General features: G+C 42.8%; 1 protein-coding gene across 2 annotated transcripts in view; it reads left to right on the top strand.

Moving 5' to 3' along the window:
• Nucleotides 1–19,340: 19,340 nt before the first annotated feature.
• Nucleotides 19,341–23,113, top strand: part of ZNF326 (zinc finger protein 326) — a 33,253-nt gene continuing 29,480 nt past the window's right edge. Inside the window, exons 1-2 of one of the 2 annotated variants that reach the window (XM_078392217.1) lie at nucleotides 19,341–19,495; nucleotides 22,218–22,341. In XM_078392217.1, coding sequence (XP_078248343.1) covers nucleotides 19,480–19,495; nucleotides 22,218–22,341 — 140 coding nt within the window. In that variant the 5' untranslated portion in view covers nucleotides 19,341–19,479. The remainder of the gene's footprint in view (nucleotides 19,496–22,217; nucleotides 22,342–23,113) is intronic. The other variant, XM_020794540.3, reaches the window with a different exon arrangement.

Genomic DNA, 23,113 nt, shown 5'->3' on the forward strand with positions numbered 1-23,113 from the left:
GCTATACTTCTGTTGCTTCGCTCCCACAGTTCTGCACAATCTGCAGAAGATACATAATGTGTGTCTTAACAGACATATGTAATCCCAACCATTAGTAATCTTAGATGGAGGAGACAGTCCAAGATATCTATAGGATGTCAAACTACCTTCACTTAGGATTAGCACTGTTCAATTATTTGACTATTATCCTCTCTTCCTCCCCTAGTGGGGACCCAAGGCAGCATACTGTATATATTTTTTAAATCTACAATTGAAACAAATTGGTTAAGGTTTAAAACTATAATATACACATTTTTGAAACATTTAAAAACTGTGAATTTTAAAAGATCATCACAATTGCCTCCTGGATCCCCAAAAACCTCTGTAAACAGGCACACTTTCAGGTGATAGGGTACCCCGACCCAGTGGAAGGAAGACTTTAGGTATACTTTGTTTTGTTTTTTTAAACCCTGAGATCCACCAACAAGACCCCTGGGACACACTTAGTTCAGGAATCTATTTAGAATACTAAAGTGGATTAATAAAGCTCATGGGTCTTTGGTATACAGAAAAATATCACTCAAGGTTATACAGTAGGATCCCCTTATCCACAGGATCAGTATCCACTGATTTATTTATACATGGTCTGAAAATATTAGAAATATTGAAAGAAAAATCCTAGAAATGTATATTTCTAAAGTTACCAGAAATGGCCACAAGAGGGAGCTGGATACTGTGCTATGTATAATGTTCACTAGAGAAATATATTTCCACAATATTATTACCAGAACTGGCCACTAGAGGGAGCCAGAGAACATATTGTATATAGTGTTTGCCATTAAGATATTTTTAATCTGCATTTCCCCCCATCTGGGACAGAGAGGATAGAACCAATTTCCCTACGGATATAGGTATCCTATTCTACCACACTTTCCTGATTGCAGTAGTATAATTTAGAAGTTATTTTGTTGCTCCTATTGCTGTATAACTGAGAGAACGAAATCCTTGTTTATGTAGGGCAACTCATCCACATTCATGCCAGCAGATCCTGATTTACCTTCTGCCCACTCCTGACCTATAGTATTTATTTATTAAAAATATGTTTACCCCACCATTCTCCTTAAAAAGGACCCATGGTAGCCTTCATCATTAAAAGACAACATTAAAGCTAAAACCAGTAAATCTACAAATGCTAAAAAGGATCAGGCAATCTTTATGGTACTACTAAGATTTGAACAGGAAGTCCATCTGCTGGAAGAAAAGTTTGTTTGAGTTTATTCAACCGCCAAATGAAGTACTGTATTGTACATTACTAATTTTTATCAAAGATGTCCATTATTAAAGATACTCGTTCATACCCACATCTTGAGTCAACACCCACGTGATGCGTATCTAATGTTTCTTTATTAGAACGTATCAGTACAACAAGTTTTATTTGGTTTCTAAAGGTCTGAGAAGGAAGTGCCTCCTCCAGTTGCCTAGTCAAACATAAAAAGCACCTGGTCAAACATTAAAAAACCTGGACTGTTTGTTGGTAAACAGCAATAAGGACATATCTATGGCTAGGTTTTGCCTTGATAGTGGTAAGAAGTCATCCAAGTTCTTGTGATGATTGTGTAATGGTTTGCAAGGTGGCTCACCTGTGCTTTGTTGTTGTAATCTCTTTTGATTTATCCTTTTCAGTCATATTTGTTTTTACCATTTCAGACAAATTGTACTTACCGTATTTGCCAGTGTATAAGGCGACTGGGCGTATAAGACCACCCCCCAACATTCCCACTCAGAATGTAGTGTTTGTTATATACTCGCTGTATAAGACTACCCCCTCTTCCGCATGTGTGATTCTGCTTTGGCTGCATCATGGGGAGAGTTCCTTTTGCTCCTTTTGGTTCCATTTTGGAGAGAACCAAGGTTTGCTGGAAGAAGGAACAGCAGAGAGGCGGTGGCCATTTTGGAGAGGCGGCAGCCATTTTGAGAGGCAGCAGCCATGTGGTCACATCTCAGAATGGCTGCCGCCTCTCTGCTGTTCCGACAGTCAGCTATTCAGTGCTAGAGTCAGGCTGTTCCCAGGCTGGGAGTGGGGCCCTACTCGGTCTTACTACCAGGTAAGTGACTTCACTGGGAGAGAGGGAGGGTTTGCTGGACATGCACCCGGCGTACAAGATGACCCCCCCACTTGGAGGCATGGTTTTCAGGGCCGAAAAGTCATCTTGTACGCCGGCAAATACGGTATTATTTGTTCTAGAGAGTATAAAATGCGAAGGAAGGAATGGGAAGAGGATTAATATTCCAGCCGCAGGGGCATCATAGGAACTACCAAAGAATACTCTAGTGACAGCCAGTTTCCTTAAAGTCTTAACAGAAGAAAATATGGACACCAAATGCAATTCTAAGAGATCCATCGTCACAGCACTGCTGTCTTGGTGCTGAGATGATTAGAACAAGTGGAAAATTGTTCTTTTTTTCTGGCCCCAGGACATTACAGAGGACAGAGTCTGAATTGTTACTGCCATCTGATACACCCTTACCTGGGAGAGAATTCATGACTCATTTTTGTGTAAACATGCCTAAGTTGTGCTGCCTGGCTCAGTCAGGCCAACTGAGACTCCAGAAGCAGAATTTGGGGTAAGGGGGCTCTTGGCTGAGACATCTGTGTTTTGGATCTTTTCCCCCACTGGCTACGATTGCCCAGTTCTGTTCTATGACCGTGTTTCTTTCCATTCCTTTTTAAAAAAAAAAATCATCTCCTTTGCCTTTTGCTTTTTGGAGCCCCACAGGGATAAAAGAAAGAGGCTTTGTTTTGAACAGAGTTAGACCAGTGGAAACCCGCTGACAGTTCCTCAGGCTAAAATAATACAGCCTCACCAACCTGTTCTTCGTCTGAGACTGTAAACTTTCCATGTCCTCTGTGTGTCTGAAGATCCAATTTCCTGTCACTTTCCACCTGCAACTGTCAGCTTCTCTCGAGTAACAGCACTGAATATCAAAGCCTGCATGTGTTTTTCCTACTTCATGCACTGATCATGTGGAATTCAAATGGTGACTAGTCTTGAACCTTCCAGTGCCTGTTGGTGTTATCGTAGCAAGCTTTTCTACTGCTCTCCATTCTTGGCAAAAGCCATCTTATCATGAGGTATATATTTCCTTAGGGCCCCCAGATGGTCTTGGACTAAAACTCCCAGAAGCCTTCACCACTAGCTGTGCTGGCCAGGATTTCTGGGAGTCGTAGTCCAAGAACATCTGGGGACCCAAGGTTGGGAACCACTGACCAAGGGGGTGATGGCATCACAAGTAGAAACACACAGTGCTGACATCTAATCACAATGTCTATATTTGTATTTCAGATTTTGAAACATATTTTACTAATAGTAACAACACTTAGCATTTGTAGAGCACCTTCAGATGTTTGAAGCACTTCATAGCCATTATCTAATTTTAATTTGGAAAACAGTCTTGCACAATAAGCCTTTATTATTATCTACAGCAATAAAACAGGCTGGGTGTGTTGATCTGCCTCCGTCGTAACTCACAGACCAAGAAAACCTGCACTTAAAAAACCTAGTGTGGAAAATGTGGGGAATCTGTTAGCAGCCATTATGAGATTATTTATTTTTTTAAAAAAGTTAATTGATTGATTAATTAATCAAAATCTGTCTGTAGCATGTGGTACCCTTTTGGGCCATCAGGTTGACGACACCAGGTTCTTCATAAGCAAGAAGGCTCCTGGTCAAAATGTTTGCAGCTTTTTGAGGTGGGGTGGGATAGGTCTAGAAACTAGCCTGTTTAAAACTTCACTTCTGGCCTTTGTCCATTATCTGTACCCCCACCTGGTTATGAGGCCATGTATAAAAAAATAGTTTCACTCTTAATGTCTGAGGAAGTGAACTTGATCCATAAAAGCTCATATAAAAATAAGCAGACTTTAAGGTCCTTTTTTGTTTTCCTCTGACAAGACAGTTCCCTTTTCTGTGTAAACAGGGCAAAATGTCCTTGTTTCTGAGTATTTACATAAGCAGTGGAGAAGGAAGAAAGACTGTCATCTGAATCAAACCAAAACATGCATTTTCCTCTTAAAAAGGTAAAACTGGCATCTCAGGAGACCCAAAGAGATGGACTGCAATCTAAGAAAGTTGAGCAGGATAGTCATAGATGTGAGGTTTGAATTGCTTTGAAGAACTGGTTGGCTGTGTGACGTGGGGTGAGAAGACCAGTAAGAGAAAGAGTTCGTTCGTTTAGTCGTTTAGTCGTGTCCGACTCTTCGTAACCCCATGGACCAGAGCACGCCAGGCCCTGCTGTCTTCCACTGCCTCCCGGAGTTGGGTCAGATTCATTTTGGTTGCTTCGGTGACACTGTCCAGCCATCTCATCCTCGGTTGTCCCCTTCTCCTCTTGCCTTCACACTTTCCCAACATCAAGGTCTTTTCCAGGGAGTCCTCTCTTCTCATGAGATGGCCAAAGTACTGGAACCTCAGCTTCAGGATCTGTCCTTCCAGGGAGCACTCAGGGTTGATTTCCTTTAGAATTGATAGGTTTGTTCTCCTTGCAGTCCAGGGGACTCTCAAGAGCCTCCTCCAGCACCACAATTCAAAGGCATCAATTCTTCGGCGGTCTGCTTTCTTTATGGTCCAGCTGTCACTTCCATACATCACTACAGGAAAAACCATAGCTCTGACTATTCGGACTTTTGTTGGCAAGGTGATGTCTCTGCTTTTTAAGATGCTGTCAAGGTTTGTCATCGCTTTCCTCCCAAGAAGAAGGTGTCTTTTAATTTCGTGGCTGCTGTCTCCATCTGCAGTGATTATGGAGCCCAAGAAGGTAAAATCTGTCACTGCCTCCATATCTTCCCCTTCTATTTGTCAGAAGGTGATGGGGCCAGTGGCCATGATCTTAGTTTTTTTGATGTTGAGTTTCAGACCGTTTTTTGCACTCTCCTCTTTCACCCTCATTACAAGGTTCTTTAGTTCCTCCTCACTTTCTGCCATCAGAGTGGTATCATCTGCATATCTGAGATTGTTGATATTTCTTCCGGCAATCTTAATTCCGGCTTGGGATTCCTCCAGTCCGGCCTTTCGCATGATGTATTCTGCATATAAGTTAAATAAGCAGGGAGACAATATACAGCCTTGTCGTACTCCTTTCCCAATTTTGAACCAATCAGTTGTTCCATATCCAGTTCTAACTGTTGCTTCCTGTCCCACATATAGGTTTCTCAGGAGATGGATAAGGTGGTCAGGCACGCCCATTTCTTTAAGGACTTGCCATAGTTTGCTGTGGTCCACACAGTCAAAGGCTTTTGCATAATCAATGAAGCAGAGGTAGATGTTTTTCTGGAACTCTCTGGCTTTCTCCATAATCCAGCGCATGGAGAAAGAGTAGAGGGGGGAAAAGAGAAAGAGTAGAGGGGGGAAAAAGAGGACATTTAACATCCCCTAGAGACAGAAAGTTGGGTAGCCATTTTACAGTATAGTGTGTACAAGCAACTCCATATATTTCCTTCTGCAGTGACTCCAGAGTGTCCAGAGGAAGATTGATAAGATCTCATTCCCTTCCTGGGACAGATAACAAGGCAGCTAGAGCCTCTTGTGACAAATGGCAGTGAAAATAGATTCTGGACCCTTGGGGGAAAGAGTCCTTTTCCTGTGAAGTGTGGAACCCAGCTGCAAGACTGTACAGTGTTGACAGCATAAGCAATGCTTGTTATTATGCCTTTATGTGAGGAAAGACTCCTTGGGAGTAATACCCCGAATAAAATCCTCCTCATGAGGAATACTCCTGGCAAAATGTCTGCTGCTGTGACTGCCATACATATATGGAACCTTAGCTTCATGGATTGCTGCCTTGTCGTGGCGAAGGGGCTTGAGTAACTCAGAGAAGCTATGGGCTATGCCGTGCAGGGACACCCAAGACAGACAGGACATAGTGGAGAGTTCCGACTAAACGCAATCCACCTGGAGTAGGAAATGGCAAGCCACTCCAGTATCTTTGCCAAGAACGCCCCATGATCAGAAACAAAAGGCTAAAAGATATGACGCTGGAAGATGGGCCCCTCAGGTCGGAAGGCGTCCAACATGCTACTGAGGAAGAGTGGAGGACAAGTACAAGTAGCTCCAGAGCTAATGAAGTGGTTGGGCCAAAGCCGAAAGGACGCTCAGCTGTGGACGTGCCTGGAAGTGAAAGGAAAGTCCAATGCTGTAAAGAAAAATACTGCATAGGAACCTGGAATGTAAGATCTATGAACGTTGGGAAGCTGGAGGTGGTCAAACAGGAGATGGCAAGAATAAACATCGACATCCTGGGCATCAGTGAACTAAAATGGACAGGAATGGGCGAATTCAGCTCAGATGATTATCATATCTACTATTGTGGGCAAGAATCCCGTAGAAGGAATGGAGTAGCCCTCATAGTCAACAGAAGAGTGGGAAAAGCTGTAATGGGATACAATCTCAAAAATGATAGAATGATGTCAATACGAATCCAAGGCAGACCATTCAACATCACAATAATCCAAGTTTATGCACCAACCAGCATTGCTGAGGAGACTGAAATTGAACAATTCTATGAAGATTTACAACACCTTCTAGAACTGACACCAAAGAAAGATGTTCTTCTCATTCTAGGGGACTGGAATGCTAAAGTAGGGAGCCAAGAGATAAAAGGAACAACAGGGAAGTTTGGCCTTGGAGTTCAGAACGAAGCAGGACAAAGGCTAATAGAGTTTTGTCAAGAGAATAAGCTGGTCATCACAAACACTCTTTTCCAACAACACAAGAGGCGACTCTATACATGGAAATCACCAGATGGGCAATATCGAAATCAGATTGATTATATTCTCTGCAGCCAAAGATGGAGAAGCTCTATACAGTCAGCAAAAACAAGACCTGGAGCTGACTGCGGTTCTGATCATCAGCTTCTCATAGCAAAATTCAAGCTTAGACTGAAGAGATTAGGAAAAACCACTGGGCCACTCAGGTATAATCTAAACCAAATCCCTTATGAATACACAGTGGAAGTAAAGAACAGATTTAAGGAACTAGATTTGGTGGACAGAGTGCCTGAAGAACTTTGGATAGAGGCTCGTAACATTGTCCAGGAGGCAGCAACGAAAACCATCCCAAAGAAAAGGAAATGCAAGAAAGCAAAGTGGCTGTCCAACGAGGCCTTAGAAATAGCAGAGAGGAGAAGGGAAGCAAAATGCAAGGGAGATAGGGAAAGTTACAGAAACTTGAATGCAGACTTCCAAAGAATAGCAAGGAGAGACAAGAGGGCCTTCTTAAATGAACAATGCAAAGAAATAGAGGAAGATAACAGAAAAGGAAAGACCAGAGATCTGTTCAGGAAAATTGGACATATTAGAGGAACATTTTGCGCAAAGATGAACATGATAAAAGACAAAAATGGGAGGGACCTAACAGAAGCAGAAGACGTCAAGAAGAGGTGGCAAGAATACACAGAGGAATTATATCAGAAAGATTTGGATATCCCGGACAACCCAGACAATGTAGTTGCTGACCTTGAGCCAGACATCCTGGAGAGCGAAGTCAAGTGGGCCTTAGAAAGCCTGGCTAACAACAAGGCCAGTGGAGGTGATGGCATTCCAGTTGAACTATTTAAAATCTTGAAAGATGATGCTGTTAAGGTGCTACATTCAATATGCCAGCAAGTTTGGAAAACTCAACAGTGGCCAGAGGATTGGAAAAGATCAGTCTACATCCCAATCCCAAAGAAAGGCAGTGCCAAAGAATGCTCCAACTACCGTACAATTGCACTCATTTCACACGCTAGCAAGGTTATGCTCAAAATCCTACAAGGTAGGCTTCAGCAGTATGTGGACCGAGAACTCCCAGAAGTACAAGCTGGATTCCGAAGAGGCAGAGGAACTCGAGACCAAATTGCTAACTTGCGCTGGATTATGGAGAAAGCCAGAGAGTTCCAGAAAAATATCTACTTCTGCTTCATTGACTATGCGAAAGCCTTTGACTGTGTGGACCACAGCAAACTATGGCAAGTTCTTAAAGAAATGGGAGTGCCTGACCACTTTATCTGTCTCCTGAGAAACCTATATGTGGGACAGGAAGCAACAGTTAGAACTGGTCATGGAACAACTGAGTGGTTCAAAATTGGGAAAGGAGTACGGCAAGGCTGTATATTGTCCCCCAGCTTATTTAACTTATATGCAGAATACATCATGCGGAAGGCTGGACTGGAAGAAACCCAAGCCAGAATTAAGATTGCCGGAAGAAATATCAACAACCTCCGATATGCAGATGATACCACTCTGATGGCAGAAAGTGAGGAGGAATTAAAGAACCTTGTAATGAGAGTGAAAGAGGAGAGTGCAAAAAACGGTCTGAAACTCAACATCAAAAAAACTAAGATCATGGCCACTGGTCCCATCACCTCCTGGCAAATAGAAGGGGAAGATATGGAGGCAGTGTCAAATTTTATCTTCCTGGGCTCCATGATCACTGCAGATGGAGACAGCAGCCCTGAAATTAAAAGGCGCCTTCTTCTTGGGAGGAAAGCGATGACAAATCTTGACAGCATCTTGAAAAGCAGAGACATCACCTTGCCAACAAAAGTCCGAATAGTCAAAGCTATGGTTTTTCCTGTCATGATGTATGGAAGTGAGAGCTGGACCATAAAGAAAGCAGACCGCCAAAGAATTGATGCCTTTGAGTTGTGGTGCTGGAGGAGGCTCTTGAGAGTCCCCTGGACTGCAAGGAGAACAAACCTATCAGTTCTAAAGGAAATCAACCCTGAGTGCTCCCTGGAAGGACAGATCCTGAAGCTGAGGCTCCAGTACTTTGGCCATCTCATGAGAAGAAAAGAGTCCTTGGAAAAAACCTTGATGTTAGGAAGGTGTGATGGCAAGAGGCGAAGGGGACGACCGAGGATGAGATGGCTGGACAGTGTCTGCGAAGCAACCAACATGAACCTGACACAACTCCGGGAGGCAGTGGAAGACAGGAGGGCCTGGCGTGCTCTGGTCCATGGGGTCACGAAGAGTCGGACACGACTAAACGACTAAACACACACACAGCTTTATAAGCTTTGATTCTAAGTAAGCAAGTTTTTGAAAGCAGCATTTGGATCTATGGATTTCAGTTTTGGCAAAGTCCTCCTTGTGCCCAAACATAGATGATTTCTTCCTTAACTCTGGATTGCTATGCTGGACTTTAACAAAAAACACAACATTTCCAAATCCTGCACAAGCAAACAAAATAGCAATAGCGGCAGCCAGAATTTGTCACAGGTGGTAAAAAAGAAAACTCTGCAGTTTCTTGCTGTTTAGTTCTGTTCAATCTCTTATACTGTAATGTCAAACCTTACAATGGCTCAGAGTCAACTTCTTGCATGTCAGTCGGGCAGAAAGAGCTACAAGAGTGCAAGAATCTAATGGCCCCAAATCAATGGCCAAAACTTCTCTGAGGAACATCTCACAAGATCAGAAGTGTGCCTGTGTGTCTTATAACCCATAGCATCGCTCACACCAGCTTTCATCTTTGGCAGCTTCATAACTCTGGGGATTTTTTGCACATTAAAATGATGGGATCGGCCCCCTCCTTCATTTCTAGGCAGGCCATCAAGACAAGTTTCTTCCATTTGCTTTTCATATGGTGTAGATTATGCTCTCTCGGGTTTTTTAAACAGCTATAGATTTCTGTTTTGGATTAGTTTTTCTTTTATGTACTCCACCCTTGTTAGGATCAAAAGACAAATAACTGAATATGGAGATTTTGCAGTAGAGTCAACACAAGAATCAATAACTTTTTGAATTACAACCCTTTATCTGGAGGCAGCATGGCCAGTGGTTGCATGATCTCCAGCCAATAGCCAATGGCTGTGTTGGCCGAGGATGACAGGAGTTGTGTAGTTGAGCGCATCTGGAGGAGATGAGATCGGAGAAGACTCTGGAGTCACAGAAATGCTTTGCATGCAGCTTGGCCATCCTATGGTGGAGGTCCTGTTCAGATTCTTTTGGGGGTGATGATGTCTTTTGAAGATTCTGCTTTTGAAGTTTTGAATTTTTGGTTAAATTCCCCTAGCTGTGCAGGAGAAGCACAGGGATTCACAGAGCAGAATGCCTTCAGGTTTGTTGGATTAGTCTGCTCCTTTTCTCATTAAGTTGGCAGTCTCAGTAACTCACTCTGAGACATTAGTAAGAGAAAGAATAGAAAACATTTTCTTTACTTAGATTTGTGAAGAGATCAAACAGAAAATTGAAAGCTCTCAGCAAAAGACTTCAACAGACTCTAGAGAGGGGAAAAGACAGAGTAGAGAGGTGGGGCTCTCTTTGAATTTAGAGGCAGAGAAGGAAGGGTTGATTAGAGCTAGACAGATTGCCAGTCAACTCAGCCCAAACCTACTAAAGGCAGCATATAACGTTGCAAAAACTCTGTCAGATTCTTCTAAGCATATTGGGTAGATACTGATAACACATCAGATATATTCAGACAAAAGTTAATCCAAATGCACGAAGAGGCAGTGCATGCTCCTCCTATATGTGGAGAATGACAGTTTCAAAATAAAAGCTTCTGCTGTGTGCAAATGCTCTTCAAAGTGTGGGGAAGGCTGGAAAAGGCAGGATTTCCAAAGACATGGAAAGCAACTGCTACTCTCCACATGTATCTGCGGGATTAGTTCCTGTGGTTTCAATTACAGTGGTGCACCGCATGACGACAATAATCCGTCCCATTGAAATCACTGTTTAGCAAAATCGTTGCCATGCGAAATCCGTTTCCCCATTGGAATGCATTGAAACCCAGTTTAATGCGTTCCAATGGAGAAAATACCTCGTCATCCAGCAAAGATCGCCCATAGGGAAGCCATTTTGCGAGCGCTGATCAGCTGTAAAAATGGCAGTCCTGCGAAGCATGGGTCCAGAAAACACAGGGCAGCCATTTTGTGAAGCCGATGATCAGCTGTAAAAATCGTCGTCTTGCAAAGCATGGGTCCAGAAAACACAGGGCAGCCATTTTGTGAAGCCGATGATCAGCTGTAAAAATCGTCGTCTTGCGAACAAACTGTTCGCAAAGCACGGACCTAATCAACGTCCAGCAAAAATCCATTGGAATGACTGTTTTGCAAATCACTATACCGATTGCAAAAAGTCATCATTATGCAGATTTGTCATTTAGCAGGGTCATCATCTTGTGAGGTACCACTGTATCTGCTGCCTGAAAAAAAATTAAACAGTTAAAAAAATGAGAAATACATGTTGTGAAAGAGAGATAGAGAAAAAAGAGAAAGTGGAGAGTAAGCTATCCCCTCAACAAAAGATATCTGCATGGGATGAAGTAGAGTGAGAGGGACCTTGGAAAAAGGGGTGAATATAGAAGGGGGAAAGAGAGAAGGAGAAAAAGAAGAGGATTGAGGTTTAGTAGAAGAGAAAGAGGGAGAAAAAGGGGAGGAGTTAATTTTACCAGTATGGGAAGAAGATATACAGGATCAGAGGGGGAGGAGACAATTCAGAATTGCGGGAGCAGGAGAGGAGAAAGATAAGAGGACAATGGGAGATAAGGAGAAGGAAGCTGAATATGAAAGAATGAAAGGATTACTAGAGGATTTTCCTAATCTAAAGACCGGAGGGTTGCTGCCTAATCCAGACACTTCCAAACAGAAAGAGGTTCCATTGGATTCATTAGACAGGGTTGTTGGAAGGTGGTGGTCCGGCCGGACTCAGCATTCAACCACCCACCTCTGGAGGGTGACTGGGCCAGACAGCCCTGCTGTATGACCATCTGCGTGGTGAGGAGCACACCCCTGAGGAAGCCAATAGATCACAAACAGTTTGGACCAGCCCCTTCTTAGATCCCATCAACTCAAAGGCAGAATTATTGACACCATGTTATGGACAGTTGAACAATATTAGTTTATTTGAACTGGTTGAGGTGATTGTTGATTCTCCAAATGTTCACAACAATAAAATTGTTAATGTTCAAAGAGAGTCTCCCTTGTTGTTTCCTGCCAAGAGAGAGGAACTGCTCCAAAAATATAACAAATCTAATCACACATGTTCCCAAGGTATATTACCAAGAGTGACCATGAGATGGAACCAGAGACTATGCTGTATATAGTTGGTTTAATGGAAATGCACTCATGGCCTGACCTTTCTAAGGAAAGCAGCTTCTGGTGAAACAGAGACGTCACATTTGGGGGAGAGGCAGGGGAGGCGGCACTTGCTGGTTTCAGAGAAGCCTCCCTTGGCAAGACTGGCCAGAGTTTCCCTGTAGCATTCACCCTTATTATGTTGTCATGCATATTCATGTTGCAGGCTATGGTTGCTAAGAGGCAGAGCCGAGAGATATGTAATAAAGAGTCAGAGTCAAAGAGGGTCAGTCAGAGAGATCAGAGTGGAGAGATAGAGTGTGGTATTTGGGGGATCTGAGGTGTGATTAGAGTGAAGAGTGAATAAGAAATGTTATATCAAATAGAAGGTTGAGATTGAATATAAATAAACCTGTAGAAGTTACCTATGATTAATAATCAAGCATCTGTAATCAATAAACAAGTTTTATTTAAAAGACAGGGAACTTTGGACCTGCATCTTCATCCTTCCAGAAGTAATGTTAATTTAGTGATCAACTGGTGGCAGCGGGTAAAAAGGAGTACTGGTTTGCCTTCGTGTGCTCTGTGTTTGGGGAGTCAGGCAGGGCCATGAGGGGCGAATGTCACAATTGGTGGCAGCAGTGGGATACGAAGAAATCCAGTCAAGCCTGAGTTTAAAGAGAATTTTTCTTGAGTCAAGGGTACCTTTTAGACAGTGGTCTGTGGTAAAGAAGTTTGGTTACTCACTAGAACTTTTGGGAAAAGCTTAGTGGTGGGAGCTTCTGAACCCAGATCTGGGGGGTCTAAGATAGGGAACGACTCTGAGAGAAATTTCCAGTGTATTTACCTCAAGATTTGAAGACCCAGTGGGCTAGCTTAAGGTTCAAATCTCTAAGAGTTTAGGGAGCGCTTGTGGAAAAAGCAGAAGCCAGGGGTCAGAACAAATCTGAGGGAATAGAAGAAAAAGCCTTTGCATGAAATAGAAATCATTTCAGTGACTGGAAGTAAAAGAAGAAAGATAGGTCCATTATAAAATCAGTATAAAAACACTCTAGAATAAGTAACTCAGATAAATATGCCTCCCAAAGGAACTAAAAGACCAGTAATTGTGAAAACTGAGTCTCAAGAGGCACAAAGTTTATTACCTCAGGAGATGGAGGGAAATGGAGACCCTTTAACTCCAGGAGAGCAGTTGGAGACTGAGGAGGATGCCTTAGGGAGAAAACGTGTTCTAAGCTCCCTACATTTTCAAAAATGGAAATTACAACTGGAATTTAAATTAAAAGAATTAGAGATCAAAGAAAGAACCAGGAAATTAGAAAGGAGAGGAAAAGCTGAGCAAGAGGCCAGACAAATGCCATTTGAGCAGGAAACAAGACAAATAGAGTTGGAGTTAAAACAAATGGAATTTCAAATAGAAATGAAAAGATTAGCACGGCCTAGTTCTCAGACCCAAATGAAATCTGAGGTAAATTTTAACAAGCAGAATTGGGACAACAATAAGAAGCCCTTTAATAAAAATTACCTCAGCAAAACAACAGGAAAAGAAGGCCAGTGTAGTACTTCACCTGGATTAGCCCGGCCTGGTTCTCAGAACAAAATGAATCTTGAGGAAAAATTAATGGATCTCCTCAGGATGAGAGAAGGAATTATGGATGCTGCAAATGTGGCGAGCCTGGTCATTTACAATTCAGTTGTACAAAAAATTAACCTAAAAATGTGGAGAATAATGGCCAGAGCAAGAAAGTATACTGCTTGGGAACTGTGGAAGCCTCTGAGGGAAACTGTGGCCAAGGTTCTGTCTCCATGGCAACCACAGCAACTGAGCAAGAGGACATTCCTGTAGCCCAGGGGTCTCAAACATGCAGCCCGGGGGCCATTTGTGGCCCCCCAGATGATAGCTTGTGGCCCTCGCCTTGCCTGCCCCCCAAAGCGCCCACACATCCTCTGCTGTCAAGAGTAAAAAAAAAGCCTTGCCTCTCTCGCCGGCTCTCTCCCAAGACAGCACCTCTTGCACCCTCCATCCAGAACTGCAGCCTGCCAGCCAGCCCACCTGTCTGTCGGCAAAGGAAACTCCTGGGCGGCTTCCTCAGGCTCTTGCTCCCCTTGGCGCAAAATCTGATACGGCCCAGCCTCACCCAGACTCTGCCTCTAGCAGCCTCCAGGTAAATTGAGTTTAAAACCACTGCTGTAGCCCCTATAGTTCAGTGTTTTTATTTTAAAAATGACAATACTCTTCTCAAAAACGCTGTTGAAGAAATATTAGTGGGAGGAAAGGAATACATTGCTATAAGGGAAACAGGATCTCAATTTCTATAGTACATTCTGATTTGATAGCCCAGGATGACATAATTCCAGGCAGAACTATAACCCTAAAAGGAATTGGGAAAGAAGCTGTAGTGCTGAAAGTGACAGAGGTTCAGATAAACTATGGGAATTGGTCTGGAAAGTGACAGGTAGCAGTTTCAGACGAAATACCAGCTGCTTTTCTAATCAGTTGGGACTGAATACAGCATGTCAAGAGTGCTTTTGTACTTACACGCTCAAAGGGGGGGGCAAACGTCACCCACTGCAGCAGAATTGGATACAGTAGCAGGGGAAGGCTGGGAGAGAGAGAGTCCCTTGAATAACCAGATTAATAGTGGTGCTGAAGCTGATCTCATGCTTCTGAAGAATCCCAATAAACATTATTTTGCCCAGGAGCAGAAGGAGGACATTAGCTTGGGGTTTTGCTTCGAAGCAGCCAGAACGCCCACTGTATTGGCTCCTGAATGCCCTGAGAGATTTTGCTTGTATAAATACCTTTTGTATAGGGAAACGTTAGCCACCCCATACAGAGGAAGAGGAGAACCCCAAAAGCAATTAGTGGTCCCAAGTAAATACAGGGAGAAAATCATAAATCAAGCTCACAGTAGTTTGTTTGGGGCACACATGGGGATCACATGAACCAAAAGAAGGGTTGCCCAGAACTTATTTTGGCCAAGTATGGGTAAACAGATTACTTATTATTGCAGAACTTGTGATGTCTGTCAGAGACGAGGGATAGGGCAGGACAGAACTAAAGCCAAATTATGTCCTTTGCCAGTCATCTCTACCCCATTCCAAAGGCCGGGAATCGACCTGGTGGGCCCTTTGCCTAAAGTCACCAGAAGAGGGAATAAGTACATTCTGGCCATTATGGATTTTGCCACTAGATATCCTGAGGCAATTCCATTATGTAACATGAAAACTGACACTGTGGCAGATACCTTAATCAATTACATGAGCCGATTGGGATTTGCTAGAGAAATAGTGATTTGGGAAATAGCTTTACCTCCAGACTGATAAATACATGGTGGAAGGCCTGTGGGATCACCCAAATCAACTCTACACCATATCATCCCGAGACTAATGGACTAATTGAAAAATTAAATGGCACATTAGTGCACATGATTAAGGCCTATGTAGCAGAGAACCCAAATTATTGGGACTGCAAAGTACAACCCCTATTATACGCCTATAGGAGTATTCTGCAGGAAAGCACTGGATTCAGTCCTTTTGAGTTGTTGCTAGGATGGGAGGTGCGCAGACTTTTAGATTTGCTCTGCATGAACTGGGAAGACCATAGTGAAAGTGATAGAATGTATGAGTCATTAATAGAATGTATGAACAGGTTGCAAAAAACCCTGCAAAGGTCTCTGGAGATAGCTGGAAATAACCTAAAGGCTGCCCAGACCAAGCAGAAGACCTGGTTAGACAGGAAAGCCCGGGAAAGAACTTTCGGGCCAGAAGATGAAGTTCTTTTACTTAGGCCAGTTAAGGGGCACAAGCTACAATTGGCTTGGGAGGGTCCCTGTAAAATAGTTTCAAAAATGAACAATGACAGTTATGTAATTCAGGAGGAGGAGGAGGGTCACAAGGTTGTGCATGTCAATATGCTCAAACCTTACTATCATAGAAATCTCTGGACCCTATATGCTATTAGGACACAAGTGATAACGAAGAACTCATGTGCTGAGAAGGGAGAGGGGAACTATGTTTTAATCCAGAGGAGGTAAATCTAGGACACTCCCTTACCACACAACAGAGAAAAGTAGTTATGAAGATCATGCAAAAATACCAATCAATCTTCACTAAAAACCTGGGAAAGCCAAGGGGGTAGTCCACCGAAATGACACCAGGGATGCCAGCCCAATAGCTGTTACCTCATATAGGATCACTGGGGATTATGTTGATCAAGTACGACAGGAGGCCCAGGAGATGCTAAAGGCAGAGATAATTACCCCATCTGAGAGTCCCTGGGCTGCACCCATAGTACTTATAGACAAGCCCGACGGTAGCATTAGGTTTTGTGCAGACAACATCCAGTGGACAACCGAGGGGCCAATGACCGCCAGTCAACGGAAAAGATTGTGGAAGAAGGTGCCAGTGATCAACAGAGGGACTCCTGAGTGCCAGGAGATGTGTGTCCAGCTAAAGGAGGCAGTAACAACTGGACCAGTCCATGGTGCACCTTATTACAACAGGAAGGTGAAAGACTTGGACTTTGTAAATTTGGACTTTGCAACAGACTCAGATCGTGCATCGAAAGCCCACAACATTGTCACGGATGCGCTTTCCAGGAGGCTAGGCGAATGAGGCAAGAACTTACAAAAGAAACTGGAATGGACTATGATTTACAGATTATTTATGTAAAAGTTTCCTGATTGTGATATTTCTGTGTGGGTAAAAATGTTAAATGTAGTACTTGTAAATGATAAGGTGAAGTATATTATTGAATTGTAGTGAAATGTTTAGTGAAAAAGGTATTGTGATTGTTATACTGTATTAAATGTGGTATTGTGGTAAGTAAAGTTTCATGTAATTGTGCCTGTTTGTTTAGGAGGAAAAATGTTTCCCTCCCAAACAAACATATTTAAGGGGGGGAGGTATGTAGCGGTCACCCTTATTATGTTACGTAGTCGTGCATATTCATGTTGCAGGCTAAGGTTGCTAAGACGCGGAGCCGAGAGATATGTAATAAAGAGGCGGAGTCAGAGAGGGTCAGTCAGTCAGAGAGATCAGAGTGGAGAGATAGAGTGCAGTATTTGGGAGATCTGAGGTGTGATTAGAGTGAAGAGTGAATAAGAACTGTTATATCAAATAGAAGGTTGAGATTGAATATAAATAAACCTGTAGAAGTTACCTATGATTAATAATCAAACATCTGTAATCAATAAACAAGTTTTATTTAAAAGACAGGGAACTTTGGACCTGCATCTTCATCTTTCCAGAAGTAATGTTGATTTAGTGATCAACTGGTGGCAGCGGGTAAAAAGGAGTATTGGTTTGCCTTCGTGTGCTCTGTGTTTGGGGCATCAGGCAGGGGCCACGAGGAGCGAACGTCACATTCCCTTTCTCAACTATGCGTAGAAACCAAAGAAACTGGAAGTAAGTGCTTTGCTATCTGCTATTTCCTGCATCTATGGGAAAGGGGGAGGTTGGAACTGACCCTCTGCGGATTCTGTGGTCCTACTGTATTTCTTCCGGAATAATAGTTACTTGTACAGGACCCTTGCTGTTGGTCAGCTGTCAGCTAATTCAAGGAAGAAGATACAAGATGTACACCTGCCCATATAACTTACATATGGGTGTTCACAAACAGAAATAACAGCAAAATTCACAGCAGGGACCCAAGATAAAGAACAGAATGTGCTGCTTGTATACAGCCCCATAGTGCTTAAAGTACTCTCTTGGCGGTTTTGCAATTTAATCATGCAGGCTACACATGGCTATATCAACCGTGCCATGAATTTCTGCCCACCATGTGAGAATTGAAAATGGCTTATGTGAGGGTCACTTTCCAGAATGATTAGAAAGAACCGGACTAAAAAGAGCCAAAGTGCAGAAATATAGTCTACACATGACACACACATATCTATATGGTTTACACAGTCATTACACAGAGGGTTCATATGCAGAAAAGGGTCACACAGATAATCTGCTCCCAAATCTTGTGTGGTTTCTCTGGCCCTGCCACACTTTTCTATCTATCCACGCTGTAGAGACAGAGTAGTTGGGAAAGCTACAGTACATGATATCAGGGGCAGCAGCGCAGCTCCAAAACATGTGTAAAGCACCAGGTGGCCTTGCTTTGTTTCATGGCAAAACACTCACACCTCTGCCTGCCCACCCTTACATTGTAGATAAAATAGTCTAAAACCAAACACACATTGTCTGAAAACAGCAAAAAGGTTAAACCCCCCCCCCAAATCAACAGTTTAAAGGAGACTGCAGCCAGAAAATCAGAAGGAGACTGAGGCTTCGAAGGGCAGCAATGAAGGAATTAGAAAAGATACAGTAATCAAGTCTAAGAATGTGTCACTGGAAACCAAGACCAAGATCATCTATACTCTTGTATAGTCACTATGTACAGGTGTGAAAGCTGGATAGTGAAGAAGGATGAGAGAAAACAAAAAAATATTTAGTTGAAATATGGTGCTGGAAGAGCTTTGTGGATACTCTGGACTGCCAGAAAGACAAACAAGCAGATCCTAGATAAAATCAAGCCTGAACTTTGTTTGGAGTCGAAAAGGATGAAACTGAAATCATCATCCTTCGGGCACATGACGAGAAGGCAAGATTCTCTGGAAGATTTTGAGGGCAGCAGAAAAAGAGGAAGATCATATATGAGATGGACTGGCTCCCGAAAGGAACCCACTGGCTTGAGTCTGCAGGAGCTGAGCAGGGCTGTTGAGGACAGTGCATTTTGGAGAGTGCTCATTCATGGGGTCACCAGAAGTCAGAGGCGACTTGATGGTATGTAACAACAACAAACCAAACGTCAAAAGAAGGTGCAAGCTTCGAAGCACTCCAGAACTTTTCACTGAACCATGTGGTACAGGAAGAAAGCGGCAGAGTTAAAAACAGTGTAAAAATTATTCCTAATTACTTTGTATAATACACACTTTAAAAAGATAGAATTTAAATCCTAGTATGAGGTTGGAGATTGCAGAGTGAACGAATTTGTCACTGGTCGGTGCTGCCAGCATTGGATTTCATCTGCGATTCGTTCCTGAATTAGGGTTCCTTATTCTAGGAAATGTTCTTTGTCCAGGAGATGGCAGTCGACAAACCTTCCATTAAGTAACACGAGGGCGGGAGAAAGCTTCCCCTCTTCCGTTCCTCCCCAACAACCTCCGCTGAACTGCGGCTGCGCCTAGGGGGCCCAAGAAGCCCCCTCCTCCTACCGGAATCTCTATGAGACTCTCTAGCTGAACGGGTCTCGTTCTCATCCTCCCTCTATGGTCTTGACGCTCCGCCGTATCCAATCAGCGAGCCAGGAATCCTGCGGGCGGTGCCTCCTCGTCCCGCCGCGGCGCTGTCTGTCGGAAGTTGCGCTGCTGAGGTGCCTGTGGCAGCTGCAGCCTTGTCCCGCAGGGAGGGACCGGTACTCCAGCCGTAGCGTCCAAACCCCCGAGGGCCGTCGCCACCATGGATTACGGGGAGGGTGAGTGGTTCGTGTCTACCGCGCCGAAGCCGCTGCCTTTCAGGGCGAGGGCAAGAAGAGGAGGCCCAAAATGGCGGCGGTGCCGACTGTGGAGGCGGGAAGCGGGTGGCTCTGGCCTAGTCTGGGGAGGGGTGCTTCGAGTACAAGGAGAAACCGCGTTTTGGGGCGCCATTTTGGCCGGTTTTCTGGCAGCCTCGGCTCGTGGTCGCTTGAGGGACGCAGCGGCCGTTGGAAGCCATATTTCATTACTTGAGGCCTCCTTATCTTCCCGCCTTTGCCTGGGGATTTCTTTATTCGGGTTTTTAGCCCCAGCCCACGTCCGTGGGCTTTACAGCCAGATAAGCGTGAACAGGAACCTCGTGTCGTTGGCTTGGTTGAAAGCGTCAAAGAGCTCTCTGGCGTTCCGGCAGGAAGGCGCAGAGGCTGTGGGATCACGGCGTGGGCTGGAAAGAATAGTGACGGGGGCGGTGGACAGGGGTGTTTCTGACCGCGGCACATCATGGCCTTTGAAAATACATTATTTGGCTTTACCTGCCTGCGTTTGTGTTTTACGGGGGGGGGGGCCGGTTGGTTCGCTCCTTTTCATAGTGATCACACGATGTGGTCACTGGAGCGAAGCAAATGGTCATCCCAGTGCTCCTACCTGCACTTTTCTGGCCCCTGTCTGGGCGTTTACTTGTTTGGTACTGGTAGGAGCGCTCTGTTTTGGTCTTTTTCCACAGAGGGCGATTGCTGAAAACAAGTAAAAAATAAGCTTTACTTTAATTTGCCAGTGGCCTATAGTGGCTTAATAAGGCAGCCACTTCAGGATATTGGCAAGTTAATTACTTCTGTGGAGGTGCCAAGGAAGTGGGAATTTTTTTAAAAAATGTGTGTACTAGGGCAGATTTGCCGCACCACTTAAAAAAAGAAAAACTTCCTGCTGGAAGCTTTGTTTGCTTTTCCTTCAGAGTTCCAGTAGAGAGTGCCTGATTCCACTGCAAATAAGACACTGAGGAAGTAAATAATTTTAAGCCATTTCATTATATTGACAAATCCCAGGCAGCTTTCTTTTTGATTGGGAAACTAGGTGATGCTCTGCCTGTGTCAGGCCGTGAAGCTTTACAATTTAGCCTCAGGACTGGCACATCCCTAGCATGTGTAAAAACCTTGTGTATTTAGGTTGTTGAATTGTATGCCACAACAGGTTTTATTTTGCTATTACAATAAGTGGAAACTGCCTCTTAATAAATAACGATGCTGTGTCCCCCAGTGACCACCATAGGTTGGTGTGTGTCAGCTCCCACCAACATCTCCAGGTTATCTTGTTTGGATTATGGCTTGAGAAGTTGGTACTTGAATGCATATTTACAAAATATGCACTTATACCTAAACCTAGACTAAAATGCAGTTTGTTTCCAAAATCCATATATTTCTAAGGTTTTTCATTTTTAGGTTTGAATACATCTCATTGGCACAGGAATGTACGTATTTGAAACAGTGTACAGAAGGCATGCACTTTTGAAAGAAATGTGTACAAAAATGTGTCTGAGAGAAATTAAATCATTGTATGCAAATAATATCTGCATTGTAGTAGGATATATATATAATCACAAATATGTAGAATTTAGATATTATGTGTTCAAATTCTGTTATGTATAGTGTATATTATTGACTTGGATTTGATTTAAATCAGATTGTTTTAAACAAAAATTTAGTTATTAGTCTCCGTTTAATAATATGATTCCTGTCCCCAAAATTAATGATTGCTTTCTGTTTCCTTAACATTTTTTGCAAGTAAAAGATACAGATAATGATTTTAGAAGACCTGTATTATTATATTTTTTATAACAGTTCCTTATTTTGAAAAAAATTCAGATTAGTGTTGCAGTTACATATATCAGAAAATAAATGTTTAGTTTAGTTGCCAAAGCAAATATTTTTGAAAGCCTTGGAAGTGGAACAATCTTGATTTTTTTTCCTGCACAGAATTGCAAAGGGACATTATAGTTACCACTGTAAAAGAATCAGTGGTTTGAATCTTGTTACTTAGGTCTGCCAGTAAAAGCCCCAGTTAATAACTCGGCATAAATGCTGGCATGCAACAGTAGTGGGATTTGTTGTGCAACAGCACATGCTTATCATCTTCCTCAAGAGGGTACTTCTTTTGTTCAACTTGTCTTTTTTACATACTAATTTATCCTTCACCTTATCCAGAACCATGTTGAAATCTCCTGCCATAATCACATATCCCTTTCTAACCTTCGCCATCTCTTTAAACACAATTTTATAAAATTCTCCTTGATTCATATTCGGTGCATAGACGTTTACTGCGATTGCTTCATTTAATGATGTATTCGCTTTGCGATGGGTTTCTTTGAGGAATTTTCAGCATCGTTTAACGATGTTCTCTATGGGGGAATTTCACTTAACGATGTCCGTGTTTGCTCATTTTTAAGTGTCTTACAATGTTTGGAACATGTTTTAAATGGTTGGAATAGTTAGTCCACCTTGTGAAACCTATGCACACTTAGTTTGGCTTTCTTCTGAGTCTTCGTTAATTTTTGGTGATTTTTTGTTTTTTCCCTGAGGGAGGTGAGGTTCTGAGCAGTGGCTTGCCATTTGTACGCATTTAGTTATTAGAAAGAACTGAAATTAAATATATAAAAGATCCTCTGATCATAAGTGGGCATATGCAGGGATTGATTGGTTTCATTTTAATAAAATTAATTCTCTTTCTTAGAAATGGACCGTGACTATGGGCATGGTGCCTATGGTGGCCCAAGAGCTATGGACTCTTATATGAACCAATCATATGGAATGGAAAGTCATGGAGGCGGCGGTGGAGGTGGTGGTGGTGGTAACAGGTAAAATCTTGAATCAGTTCCTATATACATCAAAAGGATATTATTGCATTCTACAGTGAAACGTGTGGGATCTGTGGTCCTCCAAATGATACTGATCCACAGCTCCCATCTTCCCTACTTGTTGGTCATGCTGGCTGGGGTTGATGGGGCTTGAGTCTAGTAACATTTGCAGAACCATGGATTCATCATCCCATGTACTATATGCCTTTATCCAGTTTAAGTGTTCCTTGAACATGCATTGATTTTGTGAGCAGCAGAACAGATAGTAACATAATGTAGCGAATTGTTAAAAAATCTTAGGTTTAGTTTTTGAAAAGTAGTATAAATTGTTTTGCATGTTGTAGATTTGTTATGAAATGCATTTAAGCCACAATTTATCTGTATTGAAATATATATTCAACTGTCATTACAGAGTTTATAGACTTAACTTGGATCAAATCACTTCTCTTACTCTGTTTGAAAGGAACACTTAAACTTAACTTGCTTAGTGCTAATATGTTTTGCAAGAATGTACACTGATAGACAACTTGTCATGTCCAGATTATTTTTTGGCAGGTACTAATTACACTAAAATATGCATTTGATCTAGTCCAAATTTTTATGCAGTGATCTTACTATTTATTTCCTACATAGCACTACAATGATATTTGTGGCAAGCTTTTGGATTTGCACTGTGCCTGCAGTTTGTGTCTACTAACTTCAGATCATAAATAGTTTTGCAGAATTGGATTTCTTCTATGACTTGTACATTTTAAGCAAAATATCTTGTGTT

The sequence above is a fragment of the Pogona vitticeps genome, chromosome 4 (genome assembly GCF_051106095.1).
Source record: "Pogona vitticeps strain Pit_001003342236 chromosome 4, PviZW2.1, whole genome shotgun sequence".
In the NCBI taxonomy this organism is placed as follows: Eukaryota; Metazoa; Chordata; class Lepidosauria; order Squamata; family Agamidae; genus Pogona; species Pogona vitticeps.